This window comes from Pseudocercospora fijiensis (genome assembly GCF_000340215.1).
Source record: "Pseudocercospora fijiensis CIRAD86 unplaced genomic scaffold MYCFIscaffold_4, whole genome shotgun sequence".
NCBI lineage: Eukaryota > Fungi > Ascomycota > Dothideomycetes > Mycosphaerellales > Mycosphaerellaceae > Pseudocercospora > Pseudocercospora fijiensis.
The window spans coordinates 805,663-824,023 of NW_006921535.1; the positions used below are offsets into that span (position 1 = coordinate 805,663).

General features: G+C 52.0%; 8 protein-coding genes across 8 annotated transcripts; 5 read left to right on the forward strand and 3 right to left on the reverse strand.

Annotated features, from left to right (window-relative positions):
* Positions 1 to 141: 141 nt before the first annotated feature.
* Positions 142 to 2,108, reverse strand: MYCFIDRAFT_164040 (uncharacterized protein). The gene has a single exon (XM_007927942.1). It carries the CDS (start codon positions 2,074 to 2,076, stop codon positions 745 to 747), a length of 1,332 nt encoding a protein of 443 aa, XP_007926133.1. The 5' UTR covers positions 2,077 to 2,108; the 3' UTR covers positions 142 to 744.
* A 3,667-nt stretch (positions 2,109 to 5,775) lies between these two features.
* Positions 5,776 to 6,439, forward strand: MYCFIDRAFT_211122 (uncharacterized protein). The gene has a single exon (XM_007927943.1). It carries the CDS (start codon positions 5,882 to 5,884, stop codon positions 6,101 to 6,103), a length of 222 nt encoding a protein of 73 aa, XP_007926134.1. The 5' UTR covers positions 5,776 to 5,881; the 3' UTR covers positions 6,104 to 6,439.
* Positions 6,440 to 8,502: 2,063 nt separating this feature from the next.
* On the forward strand, positions 8,503 to 9,752 carry MYCFIDRAFT_72007 (uncharacterized protein). The gene is made up of 3 exons (XM_007927752.1): positions 8,503 to 8,890; positions 8,942 to 9,349; positions 9,400 to 9,752. The coding sequence occupies exons 1-3, from the start codon at positions 8,726 to 8,728 to the stop codon at positions 9,526 to 9,528; spliced, it is 702 nt and encodes a 233-aa protein (XP_007925943.1). The 5' UTR covers positions 8,503 to 8,725; the 3' UTR covers positions 9,529 to 9,752.
* A 988-nt stretch (positions 9,753 to 10,740) lies between these two features.
* MYCFIDRAFT_164044 (uncharacterized protein) lies at positions 10,741 to 12,214 on the forward strand. Its single transcript, XM_007927944.1, has one exon. The coding sequence runs from the start codon at positions 10,873 to 10,875 to the stop codon at positions 12,121 to 12,123; it is 1,251 nt and encodes a 416-aa protein (XP_007926135.1). The 5' UTR covers positions 10,741 to 10,872; the 3' UTR covers positions 12,124 to 12,214.
* A 186-nt stretch (positions 12,215 to 12,400) lies between these two features.
* MYCFIDRAFT_6684 (uncharacterized protein) lies at positions 12,401 to 13,305 on the forward strand (the record flags this gene model as incomplete). Its single annotated transcript, XM_007927505.1, has 2 exons — positions 12,401 to 12,604; positions 12,703 to 13,305. Coding segments are annotated over 2 exons (807 nt in total), but the record flags the coding sequence as incomplete, so codon positions are not given.
* Positions 13,306 to 13,385: 80 nt separating this feature from the next.
* MYCFIDRAFT_80307 (carbohydrate esterase family 4 protein) lies at positions 13,386 to 14,108 on the reverse strand (the record flags this gene model as incomplete). Its single annotated transcript, XM_007927778.1, has 1 exon — positions 13,386 to 14,108. The coding sequence occupies one exon, from the start codon at positions 14,106 to 14,108 to the stop codon at positions 13,386 to 13,388; it is 723 nt and encodes a 240-aa protein (XP_007925969.1).
* A 310-nt stretch (positions 14,109 to 14,418) lies between these two features.
* Positions 14,419 to 16,315, forward strand: MYCFIDRAFT_72008 (uncharacterized protein). Its single transcript, XM_007927753.1, has one exon. The coding sequence runs from the start codon at positions 14,526 to 14,528 to the stop codon at positions 15,981 to 15,983; it is 1,458 nt and encodes a 485-aa protein (XP_007925944.1). The 5' UTR covers positions 14,419 to 14,525; the 3' UTR covers positions 15,984 to 16,315.
* Positions 16,316 to 16,385: 70 nt separating this feature from the next.
* On the reverse strand, positions 16,386 to 17,239 carry MYCFIDRAFT_174239 (uncharacterized protein; the record flags this gene model as incomplete). The annotated part of the gene is made up of 8 exons (XM_007927945.1): positions 16,386 to 16,481; positions 16,518 to 16,668; positions 16,706 to 16,721; positions 16,766 to 16,858; positions 16,911 to 16,931; positions 16,958 to 16,995; positions 17,020 to 17,076; positions 17,100 to 17,239. 8 exons carry the CDS (start codon positions 17,237 to 17,239, stop codon positions 16,386 to 16,388), a joined length of 612 nt encoding a protein of 203 aa, XP_007926136.1.
* Between the last annotated feature and the right edge of the window lie 1,122 nt (positions 17,240 to 18,361).

Sequence of the window (18,361 nt, forward strand, 5' to 3'; positions counted from 1 at the left end):
TGTTTTGTAGTATCAAAGTCATCAAAAGTTGCTTGATGAGCTGCATTACAATTTCGGTCACGCTCCATAAGTCAAGCCTGTGAAGCTCGCTGCAGAAGCTAGTGATGGGGTCCACCAACCTGTGGATGGTGTACACGCTCTGTAATACACTATGTATACGACCCTTTTAGGCGAGCTCGTTGTGTATATACAAGGCGGAGTTATCGGATACGCTGATATCCCGCCTACAACCCGCCAAGCTGCTTAATATTGCTCGGATATCCTGGTATTCGGGTATACCCGATGTGTATCCATGGGTGTACACCAGTATAATATACGATGTACACAACCTCCATTTCTCAGGGGCTGTAAACCCACAACACTAGCAGAAGCACAGCTTGTCGAGTCGTGTGGTACGAAATCTCACGCCACCTAGTAAGACGTACGGCTACGCGCTTTTGTTGACAGCGGCCGTGTGCAGGTGAAGTGCGACTGCAGACTGCTGTTTGTGCGAGGAAACACAAGCCTGCATCCCTTGTAACACGGCAGATTTTGACAGCTGCAAGTCGCCAACGGGCCGCGTAACCGTACCGCGGAAGCAAGGCCACAATTTATTCTGTGATGCGCACAGGCAAGGTCGGACTTTTCGTACGCCTCGCTTATTTGCATGCAAGTGCCGTTCAACATACAGGTTTCTGCTGGTCGTACTTCTGTAAATCCAGAAGACCCTTAATGGCGAAGAATGACTGTGACTAATAGTGTGCCTCAGACCAGGAATGTCCAGAAGCTCGGATAGACGAATTCATCCTCGAAGATGCGCTGAACTTGCTCGAGAATGAATTTTTCGATCTTGCCGACATTTTTGAGGACTTGTTTTCCACTCTCGGTTTCGCCCATCTCGCTTTCAATCTTGATGGCTTCTAGCAGAGCCCCGACCTTGCCTGAATGCATATCGTGACTCGACTCATGTTCCGTCTTGGCATCCAGTGGATCGAGAATCGGTTCGCCACCAACAAGTGCCTCAGCGTCTTCCGGACCTAGAAAGCAAAGATTCGCACGTTTCTTGATGCAGGCCAGGATCCCGACGCCGTTGAACGTGAGCCCAGTGATCTTCAATTTCAGAGGAATTCCAACAAAGCTGGGCATGGGATAGTCCAGAAATACGTCGGCTGTAAGAGAGAGCTTGACATCACCTGCATATGTTGCATGGAAAACAACTTGTAGATCATCTGGACTTCTCTCTGGGTGATCATGTTGCAAAGAATTGGAAGGCATGTCAAGATCATCAGCAACAGCTGAGCCTGGTCGTTGACTAAAGTATGCATGGTCTTGCGAGGATACTGGAGTGGCTGTGGAGGATGGCGAGACGGAGCTGGGCGAATCTGCATGGTGATGCGCGCCGTGGGGAGGCATTTGACCGTGTTGGAAGTGAGCGCCGGCGACGGCAGCCAAAGGAGTGTGCGTACCGGGCAAGCCAGCTGACAATGGCAGGTGAAAATAGCCTAGATTGGATGTATGCCCCAGAATGCCTGGCGTCGTACCTTGTGTGAGATTGTGCGTGCCCGATGGATGCAGGATATTCAGCTGCGACCGACGACGCGAGCCATCTGCGTCGCTGGGGTGCCGCGTGCTTGTAGGATGATGTTCTGGAACGCTGTCTGCAGTAGTGGCAGCATCTACAGGGTCGTCTACAGAATCTTCTCCCTCGCTCTCGTAAAAGTCGGGCAAGGGATCGCCAATATCCTTGAGAGTGATTTCAGGAGCTATTTTGCCGAATTCAAAGGCGTGCACCGAGACCGATCTGATCAAATTGGGCAGTGAGATGGATTGAAAACGCTCGTGGACGAATTGTCGTATGGTCTCGGCCAGGGCAGCGCCGTCGTCGCCTCCAGTGAGCGCTTCCCAGTTGACGTCTACCGACATCTGATCCGAATTTGGAAGCTCGTAGGATGTTGATGATCCGCCGTCCGATGCGATCCGCGATATGTCGTCGTTCTTGTTCGTGACGACAGGGAAGAAGCAGCTGACGATGAGTGAATGCCAAGCATCAGAGCGGGTCCCGCGGCGCGGCGCCTTGACAAACGAAACCTTACTCATCCCGTGCTGTCTTTACAATTTCTCCGCAGCGTTGACTTCTGATGCTATGACTCGGTTATAACACGGGGCCGTTTGACGTCGGAAATAGCACCAGGGCTGGTCAACTTTGCTATACCACCACGACACTCAATACTGGCTGTCCAGGGCGCATAGACAAGGACACGAATCCGTCGGAGCTATCGAGCAGCATCGGCGTGAACTGCGACGATTGGCCAGGGCCCAGTGCTCACCGCAGACAGACCGTTTACCGCCTGCTGACTACTACTGCCTACTGACTACTCTAATCTGACGGCACCATGGGAGGCCCTGCTGCCGCTCCAGGAAGTCCTGAGCCAAATGCCCCACGTCTCTTGTTCATGAGTTCAAGAGTCGCTGACAAACAACCCGACCAGGATTGTGACGTGCAGAACCTTGACGACTTCCTGCCGCGGGCGAATCATGTGCAGCAAACGGGATCGCACGACGGCTGCCCGCATCGCACATCCGTTGGCCGCATGAGCCTGTCTGTGAATGCGCATGCCCGACGCACTCGTCAACATACGATTTCTCACATTCCGTTACTGGCCTCGGAGGCACTGCCGCGTGCAAGCTGGCGCAAAGCCAACATTTTCACGCAAGTGAAGTGGTCCTGTGATACTAGCCGGCACGTCCGGCACTCATGGATTCATCATCCCAGACAGAGACCGCTACACAGCTCCGCAGTGGCTCTGTACGACATCGTACGACTCCGGTATTACCAAAACATCGCTTGCGCCACGACAGTCCGTAGTATCAATAGCATTCGGTCGTTACCAGCTGTCGTTCAGTCGTGATAGTGTACAGCGTGATATGATCGCGTTATGATATGCCGCCCCGTATCAAGGGAGTCGTGAGACGGCGTCATTCTTCCCAACCGCAGCGCCAGGTCCCCTGCCGTTCAGATCGTTGCGCAGAAGGTACCGCATCTCCCTGCCACAAGCGACAAAACCCCAAGACATCGACAATGCGCTGTCCTGTCCTGTCCTGTCCTGTCGGAAGCCAGTATAACGAATGAACGGGAGACCTGATCTAGTAAGCCAACATGAACGCACGCATATGCCCCCCGCCTTTCCAATGCCCACTTACGTGTTAACCACCAGAACACTTGGTGCATTTCGAATGATGTACAACGGTTCTCGGACTGAGCACGCCGCAGGGCCCCCTTCTCGAGGCCGCGCAAGGAATCCTCTCGACAGTCTTGTGCTTGCAAACTGTGTACTCGTGGGTGACTTGAGTACACATGGTGGTGCGTGGGAATCGAGACGGCCTGAAAATGGCGCCAGACGTTAGCAAAAGGCCGAGTCGACGAGGACGCTGATGGTCTGGAAACAGCGTACAGTACCGTGCAATCGGCGAGGGCGGCGGTCCGTGAACTCGTCGAGAAAGGTGAGTGATGATGGAGTGCACCTGCTCAGCGGTCGATATATATATTTCGAATCGTCGAGTAAAGCCTGAGGTCAAGGCCAGGGAGATGGGTAATGCTTTATACTGAGTCGGGGCGCAAACAAATTCCATCACCACACCATCTGTAGTACGACGAGCTCTGCTGGGTTATGGGATGGGGATGCTTTCATGGCAGATAACCGCCGCAGTCCGCTGGTATGCTGAGCGAAGCAAGGAGCAGGTGTCAAGCTGCCACGCGGTGCAGGCATGTCCATTCTGCAGTGATCCATCTTGTGTCTTTTCAACGCTCTCTCTTTGCATCCACGGGCATCTGGCTACGAGCGAAAGCCACTCTGCGGGCCCGCATCCCCGGCGACGCTATCTGCGTCCCACGTTGAGGCCCAGGGCTAATGCCGGTCGAGTTGTGGTCGCCGTCGCCGTAGCGGTCGCAGTACCACAGGGCCCATCCTGGCGAGTGCAGTGAAGCTTGATCGAGGCCCCTCATCCAACGAACGATGGAGCCTGCGCGGAGTTCATGTGATTGCAGGCCTCCCAGGGCCAATGCGTGGCCTGCAGCGCCACAATGGCGATTGGGCAGGGCAGTTGATACATGTGTACACATACGTACTGATGAAAGGCAAGACGAAAGAGCGCCATCCCAGCCGACGACGACGCAGCCCGCTGCCTGAGGTTGTGGTCTCATCAACGCCGCTGGCCGTCTGGCAGCACTGGACGCTGGGAGGCAGAGTAGAGTCGGGTGCGAAGTGGCTCGCCAAGCGGCAGCGGCAGGCCGACGCACTGGCAGCGATTTCGATGCGTTTGTTTTTCTCAAGGTTTGCCCATTTCCACTGCCGGCCTTGCCTTCATGCCACCGATGCCCTTTCACACTCGACCACTCCGCCCCTTACTGTTGACACGAAGCTCAGGATTGCGGGTCTAGACGGCAACTCGCTGGCTGGCAGAGCGCTTCGAGAGCGAACGCACACACCGCCGCCAACGCCAACGCCAACACCCGCGCGCTCGGCTATGCGGTGCGCCGGCAATGAACTTGACAGCATGGGCGCACCGCATTCCATCCAGATGACGCACCGCAAGGCTGAGTGTAGCCTCAGAGCCAGCATGAATATTCTCCGCACCACACAAGCCGCGCCAGGACAAACAGAGGCAGAATCATGATATCTCAACCACCGCACAACCGCACAATGCTGCTGCAGCTTTCCGCTCTCGCTTCCATGCTGCTTGCGACACACCTCAAAGACAATGCTTCCGCCATAGGCTCCGGCCTCCGTCCAAGCCAAGCGCAGCAACGCAAAGTCTCTTCCGAACGCTGCCAATATGACTAAGAACAAGCCTCATCAGAACTCTCTCTTCGCCACTCCCGCGCAGATCAGAAGTCGGCACGTCTGCATGAATGAATCGGGCCCGACACACGCTTGAAAGCATCACCTGGATTCGGCGTGCGCCTGAATGACTTCCGAGACACCATGGACGGGGTTCTTCGTGGAGCGCAGCACCATGACCACACCGCTTTCACCGACGCCCTGCGATGCCAAGACTTTTTCGAGGAAAGAACGCGCAAGTATCTTTCCCAAGTCTCTTCCTCCCTTGACGATCGACACAAACGCCAATTCTGCCTAGGTACTCTTCGATTATTCTTCTCATTGCACCATTAACTACGCACACGACAGTTCAATCTTAGCTGTCACTCCAGTCCAGTGCGGCGCCCACTAATACACAGTCATATCGCCAGAAATGCCGATCTCGAATTCAAAGTGTCCGCAACTCTGCGTGGAGTCTGCCGACACACATCACGTTGTCATAACTGTGACGACTGTCGGGTTGCGAATTGCCCAGACTGCGCGTGTGCGCGTCATCCTCTACATCCAGAAAAGACGTCACGCTCCTGTGTCTATTCTACTATCACGAAAGCTGTAGCGACATCCCAGAATCGACATGGGTTCTCCGCAAAATCAGCCAGCTGGCTGTATGCCGAGGACAAGCGCGCTAGCCGGTCGAATCGCAGCACTGCATTGGCCACGATGTTTTTATTCCCGCTACTGCCTCCGAATGCTTTTCGTTCAAGCTCGCCTGGACAGACGGATGGCTTTCGAATGGAGGTCGACTTTATCGTCTCATAGGCCTGCGATCGTGACTATAGGCCACTATCGCCAGACTACGATCGACAGCGAGTCGCTCGCTACCTTTCACTTGCGTGCTGGATCATTCATCGAATACAGCATCACGATAGCTGTATAAAGAATGCCTAGGTAGGTGCCCTAGTCCTCTGTCTTTAGGTCAACTTCCAGTCCGAAACAAAAGTCCAGAAAAGCTATCAACATCGCGCCAAGCCTTCTCCTTCAACCGCCACCATCCACTTGAGCAACTCAGACACAAGCTAGCTACAATGTCTGCACCAAGAAGAGAGTCCAGATACCTCAGCCTGGGTCCCGTCACCGGCCCTCTCTGGGCAGAGCCAGCATCTCCAACATCCTCCTCCTCGCAAAGATCTCCATCACCACCAGAGACCATCGAAGCAGTCAACAAGTCAACACGATCAGGCAGCCAATCCAGCACATCTAGCGAAAGACTAAAATTTCTTTCCAACGTCGACAAGCCGCAAGAGTAGTAGTTAAAAGAATCTCTACACATCTCACTTGACGGGCCAAGCCACCCAAACCTTGTCTATTCATCAGCCGGAATGGCAATCGCAAGCGTCCACGAGGGTTTTCTATGGGATAGTGTTTCATGTCGTTGGGGAAGGTTGCGCAGGGGAAGCTGCATAGTCAGGGCCAGAACGGTCTTTGCGTTTCAATTTTGTTTTTTGTGTATGAGCGCTGCGAGTCGCGGAGGATGATAAAAGCAAAGCATTGTACTGTATGTATGTACCTTGTATGGTAGTCTGACATCTTACCTATTTGGTCGAATGCATATGTCGTGCCCCGTTTCGAGGCAATGACGAAGGAAACTTTTCTTTACAACAGCAATGTCGTGTCGTGTCGTTAAGTGCTACCCGTTTCGGTACAGGGTGTCATATGCATTTGCCAAGCCGCTCAGTAGTGCTTCCTTCCCGCCTACTCGTTTTTAAGGCTCCGTAGATCCGCTATGATCTTCTCGCAGGTCCGTCTACAATGTCGTGTCGTGTTTCTTCAGCTGAAGCTTTGAGCCCCACCCGTTTCAGTGGTGTCGTATAAAACCTAGTCGTGAAGAACGATCTGCAACGAGAAAGGTTAGGTGGGAAGCAGGGTTTAGAAGTTCATGTGCATTGTGCATTCGTAGCATATTCCCTGTAGGATCTGATCAGTATGCCAACATCTGTTATGTTAGAGACCTTTGAAATAACGCTCGAAATTCCCATGGTGCGATACCACCTAAAAGAAAGTTCAAGTTGATAGATTCTTGGAATAACGTTGGTTGCACTTCGGCAGCGGTGTCAACAACGATGCCGTTGTAGGCAGTTTTATCGTCACAATCGGCGATGATGATCGCCTCGATGGTGGGCGTTCTCCAGGAGACTCGGTTGGGTCAAGGCCCTTGGCGTTCTTGCCGTGGTTCGGTCGGCCTTGCTTTTGCTGGGATCTTTGCACCAACGAGACTCGAGTTCGGCCGCTTGCTTTGCGAGATCCAGATCAATGTCAGCGAGCCGCTGAGACATGCGTTCGTACATGACCGGATCTTCGCAGTGATCAGGTTCGAAGGATAGAGCAAATGCGACGTACTGCTTCTCAGGCTCGAATAGCGAGTTGTAGAAGAGCTGAGCTTATTTGAAGTGCCCAGCGAACTTCTTGGACCTCAAGCGGTTTTCATTCCATTGTCCTTTAGAGGAAAATCGATAAAGGACTCCTTTGGCTTCGCTGATGGTGCGACGCTGAATCTGTTGGGCCATCAGTTGACGGTGCCTTCTGGTGGTTGTGTGCCGCTGCTGCCGCACTTGACCATCCTTGTTGACGTTGTTGTTGCTCATTTTATTACTGGACACACTGGGCGACTGATCGGCAGTTCCTGGGAGTTGATGCCAAGACGAGACAGCTGCGTGTCTTGGGGGCTGAAGTATCGTCTGGAATGCCGATGCCTGGCACAAGGTGCCCTGTCCCGTTTGGGGAAAGTCCTCGTCGGGTTTATGATTGAGCTCAAGCTTGCCCACGTAGGCTACTGAACTGGCACGAAGTCTTCGGGCCAGACTTTAGTAGCAACTGTAGCATCGAGGATGCCAAATTCAAATTTGTCCTGTTCGGCTTCAACTGTCAGGTATGATTTGAACACTGAAGTCGCCCTTGGTGTATTACACGCTCCGCTCGGGACCGCTTCCCATAAGTCGGCTCGGTGAAAATCTGGGTTCTGCCCTGCCAGCTTCAGAGCTTCATCCCAGACAAGGCAGCAAGGCTGTGAAAACCAAGAGGTGGTGTGCAGTGCCCCTTGATGACAAAGAAAAGCTTCTGGATTTCTCTGGTTGATAATTGATTGATAAAGTGAAAGCATTGACTCCAAAGTTTGTTCCCGTAGAACTTCATTGCGCGTTTGGTAACTTGAGAGCATCTTGGATGAAGAAGACTGGAAATTCCGGAATGTGTGCCCCTGTCAGTCGCTGTTTGGTTAAGCATGGGCAATTGTCAGACTCACGTTGTTGCCCACAACGTCCCAATTGCCCTCTGGGTGTGATGCTCGATGTTGAAGCCAGCCATGCCATCACGGAAAGTGCCGCGGCTGCCCAATGCCCAACACGGTGAAGAACCGAACGAAGACCGGCGTCGTGCGCGAAGTGTCTGTCATGTCTTCGCGGGGCAGGGCGATTCTGTCGAGGAGACGCGAGCGCGGCGATGAGCTCTTCGCTGATCCAATAAGAATGGCTTGCTCTCTCGTGAAGAAGATTAGTCCCGTAGATGGAACAGCGAGGGAGAACTGGAGGGTTGGATCCTTGCTAGGCCGTGCCGCTCCGGCATTCCATCATTTCTTCTCGGAGCTGGCTCCGTCTCCTTTCGGCCTTTGTCCTTACTCGTTCGTCAAGTATACTGCGCGCAGTCGGCACCTGGATTCTCGTGCTGCCAACAGCATTGGAACAGCACTGACAGATCGGCCAAGACTAGCCGCCTTCACCTCACAACTGTAGTTCCGAAGTCCTGAGAGAGATGCGGTGCCCCGCAGCGTAGGTCATCTGCATTACGCTCTCTTTTGCTGCCTCCAAAGCCACCAGATATCATACCAGACGCGAAACAAAGTCGATCACGCCCCACTTTACCAAAAGATAGGATCGATGGGGCTCAGAATGGACGATTTGCACGCGCCTACCGTGGCGTCTGGCCCGAGTTCGCACGCACTGTCAAATGGGACTGTCGAGAAGAAGTCGCTGCAAGAGCTTGTGGCTCAAAAGGACAACATCGAGGCTGAGTTATCAGCACTTGGCTCAGTTCTCGACTCGGTAAGGCAGACGATGACACAGGTCATGTGTGACGTTCTGACTGAAGTCCAGCATGGCGTCAATATGCAGACACCACTCACCGATCGCGGCGGCTTCCCTCGAGCAGACATCGACGTTGCGCAAATCCGGACGACAAGAGCACGAATTGTACGTTTGAAAAATGATCACAAGGCAGTCATGTCGAGACTGGAAGATGTTGTGCATGAACAATTTGCGGCTGGAAAAGCAGCCGAAGACCTTCCCTCGCTGCAGGCCAGAGGCCAGTCATCCTCAACAGGCAGCTCGCCAGCTCCAGTTGTCGAGCCTCCATTCGCGAAAGTGAATTCGGTTGTGCCAAACAGCCCGGCAGATCAAGCTGGTCTGAAGGTTGGGGATCGCATTACGAAGTTTGGTACAGCAAGCTGGACAAACCACGAGAGACTTACGAAGGTTGCAGAGGTCGTGCAGCAAAATGAGAATGTACGTAATGAAGGGCTGCCATCTCCGTCGTTGCTGACTCTGCTCAACAGCGACCCATCCTGGTCAAGATTTCACGAGACGGCGGGGGAGCCTCATCGCTTGGACAAGAATTACGCCTTACTCCGCGACGCAATTGGGGCGGTCGTGGTCTTCTCGGCTGTCATCTCGTCCCTCTGTAGAAGACCAAGAGCATTTGGCTCTCGACTGAAGGTGCCAAATGGCTTGCAGTGCACAATTCCCGGCCGACACGTGAGTTGGATGCAAAGGTTACTCTACTCCATCGCGTGTGAAGTGAAGCAGTGCAGTCCGGAGAAGAAACTCGCGTACTTCAGGCATAGGGACACGTGAAAACCACGCGAAGTACCAAACATCGGCATCAATACACGACCACGGTTGAGATACGTTTACGCGTCTCGTCTCGTACCAAACTTTGGCTTGGCAAATGATGCCGCGCAATGAGCAGGTGACGTCGAAATTGACGCGCGCTTTGACTTTCCCACCTTTCCTCTTGCACTAATGACCTTTCCTTTCTTCCACATCTTCCTTGCAAACAAATACAAGAACAAACAACTGCTTGCACGCTTCTAGCACCTATACGCGACACGTTCGCCTTTGCGGGATTTATGGGCGGACTCGGCCGGTTTCAGCGCGAAGCTGCAGTAGCTTTGCATGCATACCACGCCTATCCAGCACGCCATGCCAACCCGATTGGGCGACAGCTACCTTGAAACACAGCTCCCCAGCCTCTTTGCAACCGCCCGCCAAACATCACGTCTATACCGTTCTACTTTCGCGATGTGGTCGTGTCTTCTGGTGTCGACGATCTCCTTGTCCTGCATGGAAACTCCAGCGTTTCTGTATCTCTCCGCCATTCGAGACTGCGTTGTGAGTCACTCTTCATGCAGCCAGCAAGTACAATGGACACACAACATGCATTTGCCGGTGAAGAGGTTGGCAGGTAGGACGTAGGTGAGAACTCTACCCGTTGCCATGCCTGGGTCATACACCGTTCATACCTTTCATTCTTCGCTGGACGAACTTACGATCGCGATCGCATTCTCATTTTGATCTTGGGCCACTGGATGACTCCATGAGCTACTACAGTCATAATGAATTGCAAGCAGGACAGACGTTCACCACTTGTCCTGGCTAGCAAGCCGTCATCTTCCTTTTCCACCGTATCTTCGGCAGCATCGGCCACGTCAGCTGGGACCTCACGAAGTGGAGGCAGCAGGCTTTTATTTGGAGAGATCGATACCAGTAGTGATCGATGTACGCCTACACTCACACTCCCTGCTCATTGTTGCGATCCGACTCTAACGCAGGTACCATGAACAGCTGTCGAAAGCTATGCATCAGTCTGCAGCTTTGTGCTTTGCGAAAGCAGCACGTTCCTCAAATTCTGGCTCGAAGACAGGTGCCGAGAGACCTTCCTTTCGATTCTGCCGAAGAAAGATCTGGCAAGTCTGCGACTGGCCTGTCATGACTTTTCCGTTCGAACAGCGCCGGCGCTGTTTTCCAACATGACAATTACTTTCAAGACCAACACTTTCACCAAGCCTTCGAAATTGGTCGAGCTTGACAGACTCGGCTTCTACGTGAAAACATTACGATTCAATTTGCCACATACACCAGGGACGATTTTACCGCCTCTTATTGAGCCCGAGACTGGCGCCGAGCTCAGCTTCACATACACTCCCCAAGTGCAAGACTTCTCGAGCAGGAGGCCGAAATATGGAGACATTGGAACGACTGAGATACTTTCACGACAATACCCAGCACTGTTCCATGCGGCCACGAATGTTCCTGCCTTCGTTCGGGCATTCTCTTCCTTCGTCAATCTGGAGCATCTGATTGTCAACTGTCCAGGCTACGATGTCACGAACCGATACAGCCGGACCATTGTCGATTATGCCCTAATCTCGCTCCGTATCGCTGTCGAGAAGAACTCCTTGAATGCTCTGGACAGTCTGACTCTTGCACAAATCCACCCTGGAGGTCTGATTTACCTTTCACCTTTGCTGGGCTTCGGTGCATCGCCAAGGTCAGCAGCGCGTTGGTCTCGAATCAAGCATTTGAAAATCAATGCCATCCGCTTGCCAGCTGCGGAAGGAGCATCTCCAGAACCGAACCAGTCCAAACTCCTCCAGACTTATCTACGTAATTTCCAGTCTAATCTAGAGAGCTTTCGTTTCCGTTGGATCGGACAAAAGGGACCGTTGCCAACAAAGCGACCAGTATCGAGGGCAGCCCCGGAGGGCCAACATCCTGCCCTCGCTCAACAAGATACGAGACCACGACCGCCACCAAGCTGTCGCAAGGCTGAGAAGCCGCTACACTTTCCCAGGCTGAAGAAGTTCAAGGTCGGAGGCATCGCTACTCCAGCCATCGACATCAGCACGTTCATCGCGGCTCACAAACCTACGATTGAAGAGCTTGATCTGGAAGACATAGAGCTCATTACGGGCACCTGGGATGATGCGCTCGCACCACTCCAGAGAAAGAGGAAGCCTAACCCTGCAAGGCGCGTTGAGGATGAAATTCCAATCATGCTATCGCCGACATTTGCCGCTTCACATGTTCCGGTGGCTATGGAACGTGTCGAGGCAGTGTCACATGATCTTGCACCGCACAGGAGTGTGCGAGTTTCAAAGTGGTTCGCGTCGAAAGGGAAGACGCCAACTGCCGCTAGGAAGTTGAGAGAAGGCCTTCAAGGGTGTGAAGAGCAGTTAAGGAAGGTCCTGAGAGGGAGTGCATTTCCAGCTTGGCGATGAGACATGCTTATCGACGACCTTACGATGTCTGTTCATTACTTGGTGTAGGCTCTACATACGAGATCTTGCATGGAATTAGTTTACGGCCATGAATGATGATGAATGATCAAACTTGAGAGTCCGATATCGCATCTGGACCCTCAAATCAAACCCATGTTGCCCGAAAAGGCAAGTCTCCCCGCATTGACTTCGACGTCCATGATGAGGAATGATGACTTCTCATGTCAAGATTGCGTGAAAGCATTGAGCTACTAACATGGCAATTTTCGACTACACCGGCAAAGTCGTGCTGCTGACTGGCATTGGAGCTGTTCGCGAAGGCTATGGAAATGGAACGGCAATGGCAGCCATAATGGCTCGGCAAGGAGCTATTGTGTTTGGATGCGATATCAATCTAGAGGCAGCGAATAAGGCAGCAAACAATATCAATAATGAGGAAGAAACCAGATCCCATCCGGCCAGAAGCAATGGAAAACTGCCGGTCGAGGTGTTTCAGCAGATTACAGTATGTTTCCAGAGCTATAATGGCCTAGCTACAATCACTCTCCTCGTTCTTAGTCATGCTGAGTGCTTTGCCAGGACGTGACCAAGAAATCTGCTTGCGAAGCTTTCGTCAATGCCTGTATGGAGAAGTATGGCCGTATCGATGTCCTTGTCAACAATGTCGGAAAATCCGAGCCGGGAGGACCTGCCGAGCTTTCTGAGGAGGCTTGGGACGGCCAAACAGATATCAACCTGAAGACGGTATATCTGATGTGCCATCTCGTGCTTCCGATCATGGAAAAGCAGGCCACGGGTGGTGCGGTGGTTAATGTGTCATCGGTCGCCGGGCTGAGGTACATTGGCAAGCCGCAAGTAGGCTATGCTGCCACGAAAGCTGCGGTAATCCACTTTACGAAGACTACAGCTGTGATATATGCGCAGAGGACAGGTGGCAAGGTTCGGCTCAACACTGTGGTTCCAGGACTGATCAACTCGCCACTGGTAGGTGTGCTTACCCACAAGTACGCTGACGGAGATGAGGAGGGATATAGGAAGATCCGCGATAAACAGAGTCCAACTGGTAAGATGGGAACCGTTTGGGACGTCGCGCATGCCGCTCTCTACCTTTGCTCCGATGAGGCGGGCTATGTGACCGGGCAGGAGTTGGTCGTTGATGGTGCTATCACAGATAGCACCGGACAGCCTGATATGGGTAGATAGGTCCAAAGGACTGCGTCCAGAAACCATTGCATGCTTTCAAAAAGCAGAAACGAAGCAGCTCAAGTCTTGGCAAGCTCCAAGAATTTCGATACCGAGACCACCTGATAGCCTCGCTTCTTCATCTCCGGCACCACTTTCTTCAACATCGGCACGGTCCATGATCTTCGATCGTGACATATAATAATCCCGCCGGGCCGAAGCAGACTGAGAACGTGCCAGGCATTGATGCGCCAGTAGGGGATGAAAGGGTCGTGGGGATAGATGCTGCCTAGCACAGTCTTATAGTTGGCCATTGATGCCACGTCCAGTATTCTTCGACTGAAGACTCCAGATCCTGGGCGGAAGTAGCGGTCCGTACGCTCCTTTCCAGCGGCTTCGAAGGCATGCTCGATGTATTCATCGACCTGCTGAATCTCTTCCTCCAAAGTCGAGCTTGGCAGCTTCACTGATGGCTCGTCATGCATGGCATGGTTCCCTAGTTCCGACCCGGCTTTCACGATCTCCGAAAGCATAGTCTCATGCTGAGGGACCTGATTGCCAATTACAAAAAATGTCGCACTGGCCTCGTTTTGTTGCAAGATGTCCAAGATTGCGCGAGTATAGGGGCTCGGTGCATCATCAATTGTTAATGCTATGATCTTCTTGCCGGACTCGACCTGGAACAAAACCTCCGGGAAGCGGTTCTGGAAGTACCTGATGACTACTTTTGGTGGCTTATAGATGATGTATAAGGGAATCACGACCAATATGATAACCAGGAGAATGGTGCTTTGCAAGGCCATGCGGGATCTCCGCGCTCTCCGCCGCGTCCAGCGTCCTGGTAGACGGAATAAGAGCGGCATTACCGCGCCATTGTGATGTTTCTATGTCGATGTCGATGTTGTCCGGTTGATCTGGGATGTGCTTTGTACTCTGATATTCAATGTCTGACCAATGGAGAGAGACGCGAAGTTGTTACCGCTTGGCACCGGCTCACGCAAATGCGCTAACCTGCTTTTGGTGACCCCCGCCAAACTCCGATGTCCCTCCAAGAGGCAGTGTTTACCATTGCTGATTCATTCATGTTGACACGAACACTGCGGCCGGCCATCACGACTATTGTCCAGCGAACACTCACAAGACATCAAGCGCCCATTGGCCGACGATTTGAAAGCACTCCCGTCTGGCCTTATCTGTACCGTTCGCAGCCATCGCCCAACATGGCACCAAACCTCAAGAACTTCTACGATACCGTCGATTCCCTGGCGGAACCATTCATCGATCGTCTGCGAAAGGCCGTGGCAATTCCTTCCATTTCAGCGGATGAGGCAAGGCGCCAAGATGTCGTAAAGATGGGCTTGTATCTGAAGGACCAGCTTGAAGCACTGGGTGCACACATGGAGGCTCGGCCATTGGGCAAGCAGCCACACAAAGAACACTTGGAACTGCCTCCAGCGATTATCGGCAGATATCCAGCGAAGAAGGATGAAAGCAAGCGCACCATCCTGGTATACGGTCACTACGATGTACAACCCGCAGAGTTGTCAGACGGATGGGCCACGGAGCCATTCAAGCTCAGTATCGACGACAAGGGTCGAATGTATGGCCGTGGAAGTACTGACGACAAGGGACCAGTGTTGGGGTGGGTAAATGTGATTGAGGCGCATCAGAAAGCAGGCATCGAGTTCCCCGTCAACTTGCTCATGTGCTTCGAAGGCATGGAGGAGTACGGATCCGAGGGCCTTGACGACTTCATCATTGCCGAGTGTAAGCCAGGGAAATTCTTTGCTGACGCGGACGCTGTCTGTATCAGTGATAACTACTGGCTGGGGACGGAGAAGCCCTGTCTGACGTATGGTCTAAGAGGCTGCTCGTACTACTCCATCGAGATAAGTGGTCCCGGCCAGGATCTGCACTCTGGTGTCTTCGGGGGTACTGCTCAAGAACCTATGACAGATCTCGTTCGCGTCATGGGCAGCCTCGTAGATACTCATGGCAACATCCTTATCCCTGGCATCAAGGAGCTCGTAGCACCAGTTACTAAGGAGGAGCAGGCGCTGTACAAGGACATCGCCTTTGAGATGGACAACCTCTACGAGTCCTTGGGTAGCCAGACAAGCATCTTTCCCGACAAAGAGCGCACGCTCATGGGTCGCTGGCGTTTCCCATCTCTGTCGCTTCACGGTATTGAGGGAGCTTTCTCGCAGACTGGAGCGAAGACCGTCATTCCTGCGAAGGTGGTCGGCAAGTTTTCCATCCGAACAGTGCCAGATATGGAGCCACCAGAGGTGGATAAGCTCGTTTTCGCTCACGTGGACAAAGTGTTCAAGCAGCTTGGTTCTAAGAACACCCTGAACTGTTATCTACAGCATGCAGGAAAGTGGTGGGTTGCGTCACCAAATCACTGGAACTTCACCGCGGCTGCTAAGGCTGTGGAAGACGTTTGGAGGGTCAAGCCAGATCTTACAAGGGAAGGCGGAAGTATACCCGTGACTTTAACATTCGAGCAAGCTACAGGCAAGAATGTCCTCCTCTTGCCGATGGGCTCCTCAACAGATGCTGCTCATTCTATAAATGAGAAGCTCGACCGCCGCAACTACATCGAGGGTATCAAGCTGCTAGGTGCTTACCTTCACTATGTTGGCGAGGAACCGAGCGAGGAACCGATGAAGGCATAATAAGTCCGTTTCGGCAAATGTAATCTCGCTTGCGGGACGCACCATACCACACAATTCAGGCCGATTCTGCAACAAGACCTTCCCTTGCCGCGTCTACGACCAGCGCGGTGTATACCTAAAGCAGGAGTTCTGCCGAGGACTAAATTCGAAAAGGCGGTGTTGGGTTGTGGACGATTGTTCTCACCGATTCCTTGGAATACGTCAGGGTTCGAAAATTGTGCAATGTGCACACAGACAGAAAGTCAGGCCGGACGTGCACGCCAGATAGGCTCAGCCGTAGGTGAAGAGTTCAATCAATCGCAGTTCACGAATCGATGAAAAGTCCAAAATCGAATCGGCCGCATTTTCTTGTTGCCTTGCTTTCCCGACAACCTACTTTGCTGACAAGAAAGCATGACTAATCTACTGACGCCAGCCATCATATCCAAGCTTTTCGCCAGCATTGAGACGCAGATATGAAGCGGCGTGAAAGTGCGTTCTCCACACTTTTTCCCGCGACTTGGGCGGAGGCAATCAAGTTATGATCGATATCACTGGAGAAAAAGCAATACTGATACTCTCAAACTCACTCTCAGCCGTGACAGCCAAGTCTCGCGCGAGACTTGCTGCCCTGTTACAGTGAGCTGTAGACGCGGGCACGGAGCTTGGGTCCATCAACGCAGAAAGTAATACCAAATCCAGAGTCCTGCAGTGCCGGCAGATTCGAGCAGAAGGCGGTCAACGTAGTCAAGCAAGCTCCTGAACTGGCCCCGAGAAAGGAAGCGAGGTATATTTATACTGACCAAGAATGCGAGGGTGGTGAACCGCCACGGCGGCTAGGTTTGCAGCGGCGGCTTGTCCACTTCCATGGTTGTTTACAGGCCATATATGGACCGCTAAAAGAGGTATCAAGGAAGCGCGCCTACGCCGCTTAGACAGCTTATTCACAGAGAGTATAACAGGGCATGACTCATGCAGTTTGACCATGGCTCCACATTGTGCCTCGGGTTGGACAACCATTGAAGGCCAAGAACTTCGGTTTTCTTTGCGGCCTCACGTCAGGCTATCCTTGCGACCATAGTCCTTGGCTCTTCGAAGCTGGACACCAAACCGTCTTGTCATTGCTTCAAATGCCACACGCTATGAGAAGGATCTCGCAACTCGCAGAGCAAGGCGCTCCAGGCTGAAGGAGGCAGTGGTTCAAGTTTTAGACGCTTTGACGCGTACACAAGCCCTTCACCCCCCTTCACAAGTTGTACGGTTGCTAGGCCAGACATGCTAGCTAGAGCGCGCTCTCTCTCTCGAGTGTCAGAAGAGAGATATAAGTATATCAACCTAAACAAGGGTGTAGATCGCGCCGCTACGGCGGCTAGGTTTGCTACGGCGCTTGTCTACTTCTATAGTTATTAATAGGCTATATATAGACCGCTAAGAGGTCTAATTTCGAGCTAATTTAAAGCCTTATAGTAGTATAGTATAGGCCTGCTTACAATAAAGCTAAACTAGACCTTATCTAGAGACTATTTCTACCTATTTGTTTATCGACCTATTCTATCTCTTCCTCGCATTACGTACCGCCTTTGTTTTAACCTTACTATCGCTAATTCTACGCTCTTTATTATATATAAGCCTTCGTACGCTAGGTGCCTATCGCCTAAGGATATAGAGTTGTTGCTTAGTAAGCTAGAAGTTAAGCGGCCGGTACGTATATCTCGTAAACCGTAATAATCTCGTACTAAGCGTATTGTTATAGTTTAAGAGCCTATTTCTACTAAATCTATACGATCGAAGGCGCCTATTCTTCTACCCTACTAGTAGTAATAAGGGCATTCGAATAGAAGGCTTCGAATACGACGAATACCGCTATTTCGTATCGAACGTATAGTACTATAAGAACCGGCCGAACTACCTATCGAATAATAGTAATAGGCGACTATATCGACGACCTAGCTTTAAGTATCGTATCTATAAGCGCTATACAGACTATTAGCGCGCGGAAATAGCTCTAGAAGTCGTTATAACTGCTTAGATACGTAAGAGGCCTTAGCGGAAGCGTATAGCGTATACGAAGCCTTATTTCGACTATCGCGCGAAGTTAACTATTATCGAGGTCTATAAGAAGCGACTAAGAGCCGAATTTAGCGAGTTTCTCGATAACTGCGTACTACGTAGTCTACCTAATAGTTTAACGGTCGTAAGACCGGCTTACGTAATGCTTTTGCCGCTAAATAAGTGCTATTCGTATAGTCTCGAGTTTGTCGATAGTCTAGTAGTTAATAATAGTATAAAGGCTATATAGAAAGAGATACTCGATTTTCGAGCTAGTAAGTAGATTCTTAGTACCTTATAGACCTTATATTAACCTGTTTCTAGGCTTAATGTTAGTCGCTTAGTTAGTA

Bases quoted from the DNA above. Each gene is read 5' to 3' on its own strand.
- MYCFIDRAFT_164040 (XM_007927942.1), bottom strand. From the start codon at position 2,076: ATGAGTAAGGTTTCGTTTGTCAAGGCGCCGCGCCGCGGGACCCGCTCT.
- MYCFIDRAFT_211122 (XM_007927943.1), top strand. From the start codon at position 5,882: ATGTCTGCACCAAGAAGAGAGTCCAGATACCTCAGCCTGGGTCCCGTC.
- MYCFIDRAFT_72007 (XM_007927752.1), top strand. From the start codon at position 8,726: ATGGGGCTCAGAATGGACGATTTGCACGCGCCTACCGTGGCGTCTGGC. The intron at 8,891-8,941 runs GTAAGGCAGACG...ACTGAAGTCCAG, and splicing joins TTGGCTCAGTTCTCGACTCG to CATGGCGTCAATATGCAGAC. The intron at 9,350-9,399 runs GTACGTAATGAA...TCTGCTCAACAG, and splicing joins TCGTGCAGCAAAATGAGAAT to CGACCCATCCTGGTCAAGAT.
- MYCFIDRAFT_164044 (XM_007927944.1), top strand. From the start codon at position 10,873: ATGACAATTACTTTCAAGACCAACACTTTCACCAAGCCTTCGAAATTG.
- MYCFIDRAFT_72008 (XM_007927753.1), top strand. From the start codon at position 14,526: ATGGCACCAAACCTCAAGAACTTCTACGATACCGTCGATTCCCTGGCG.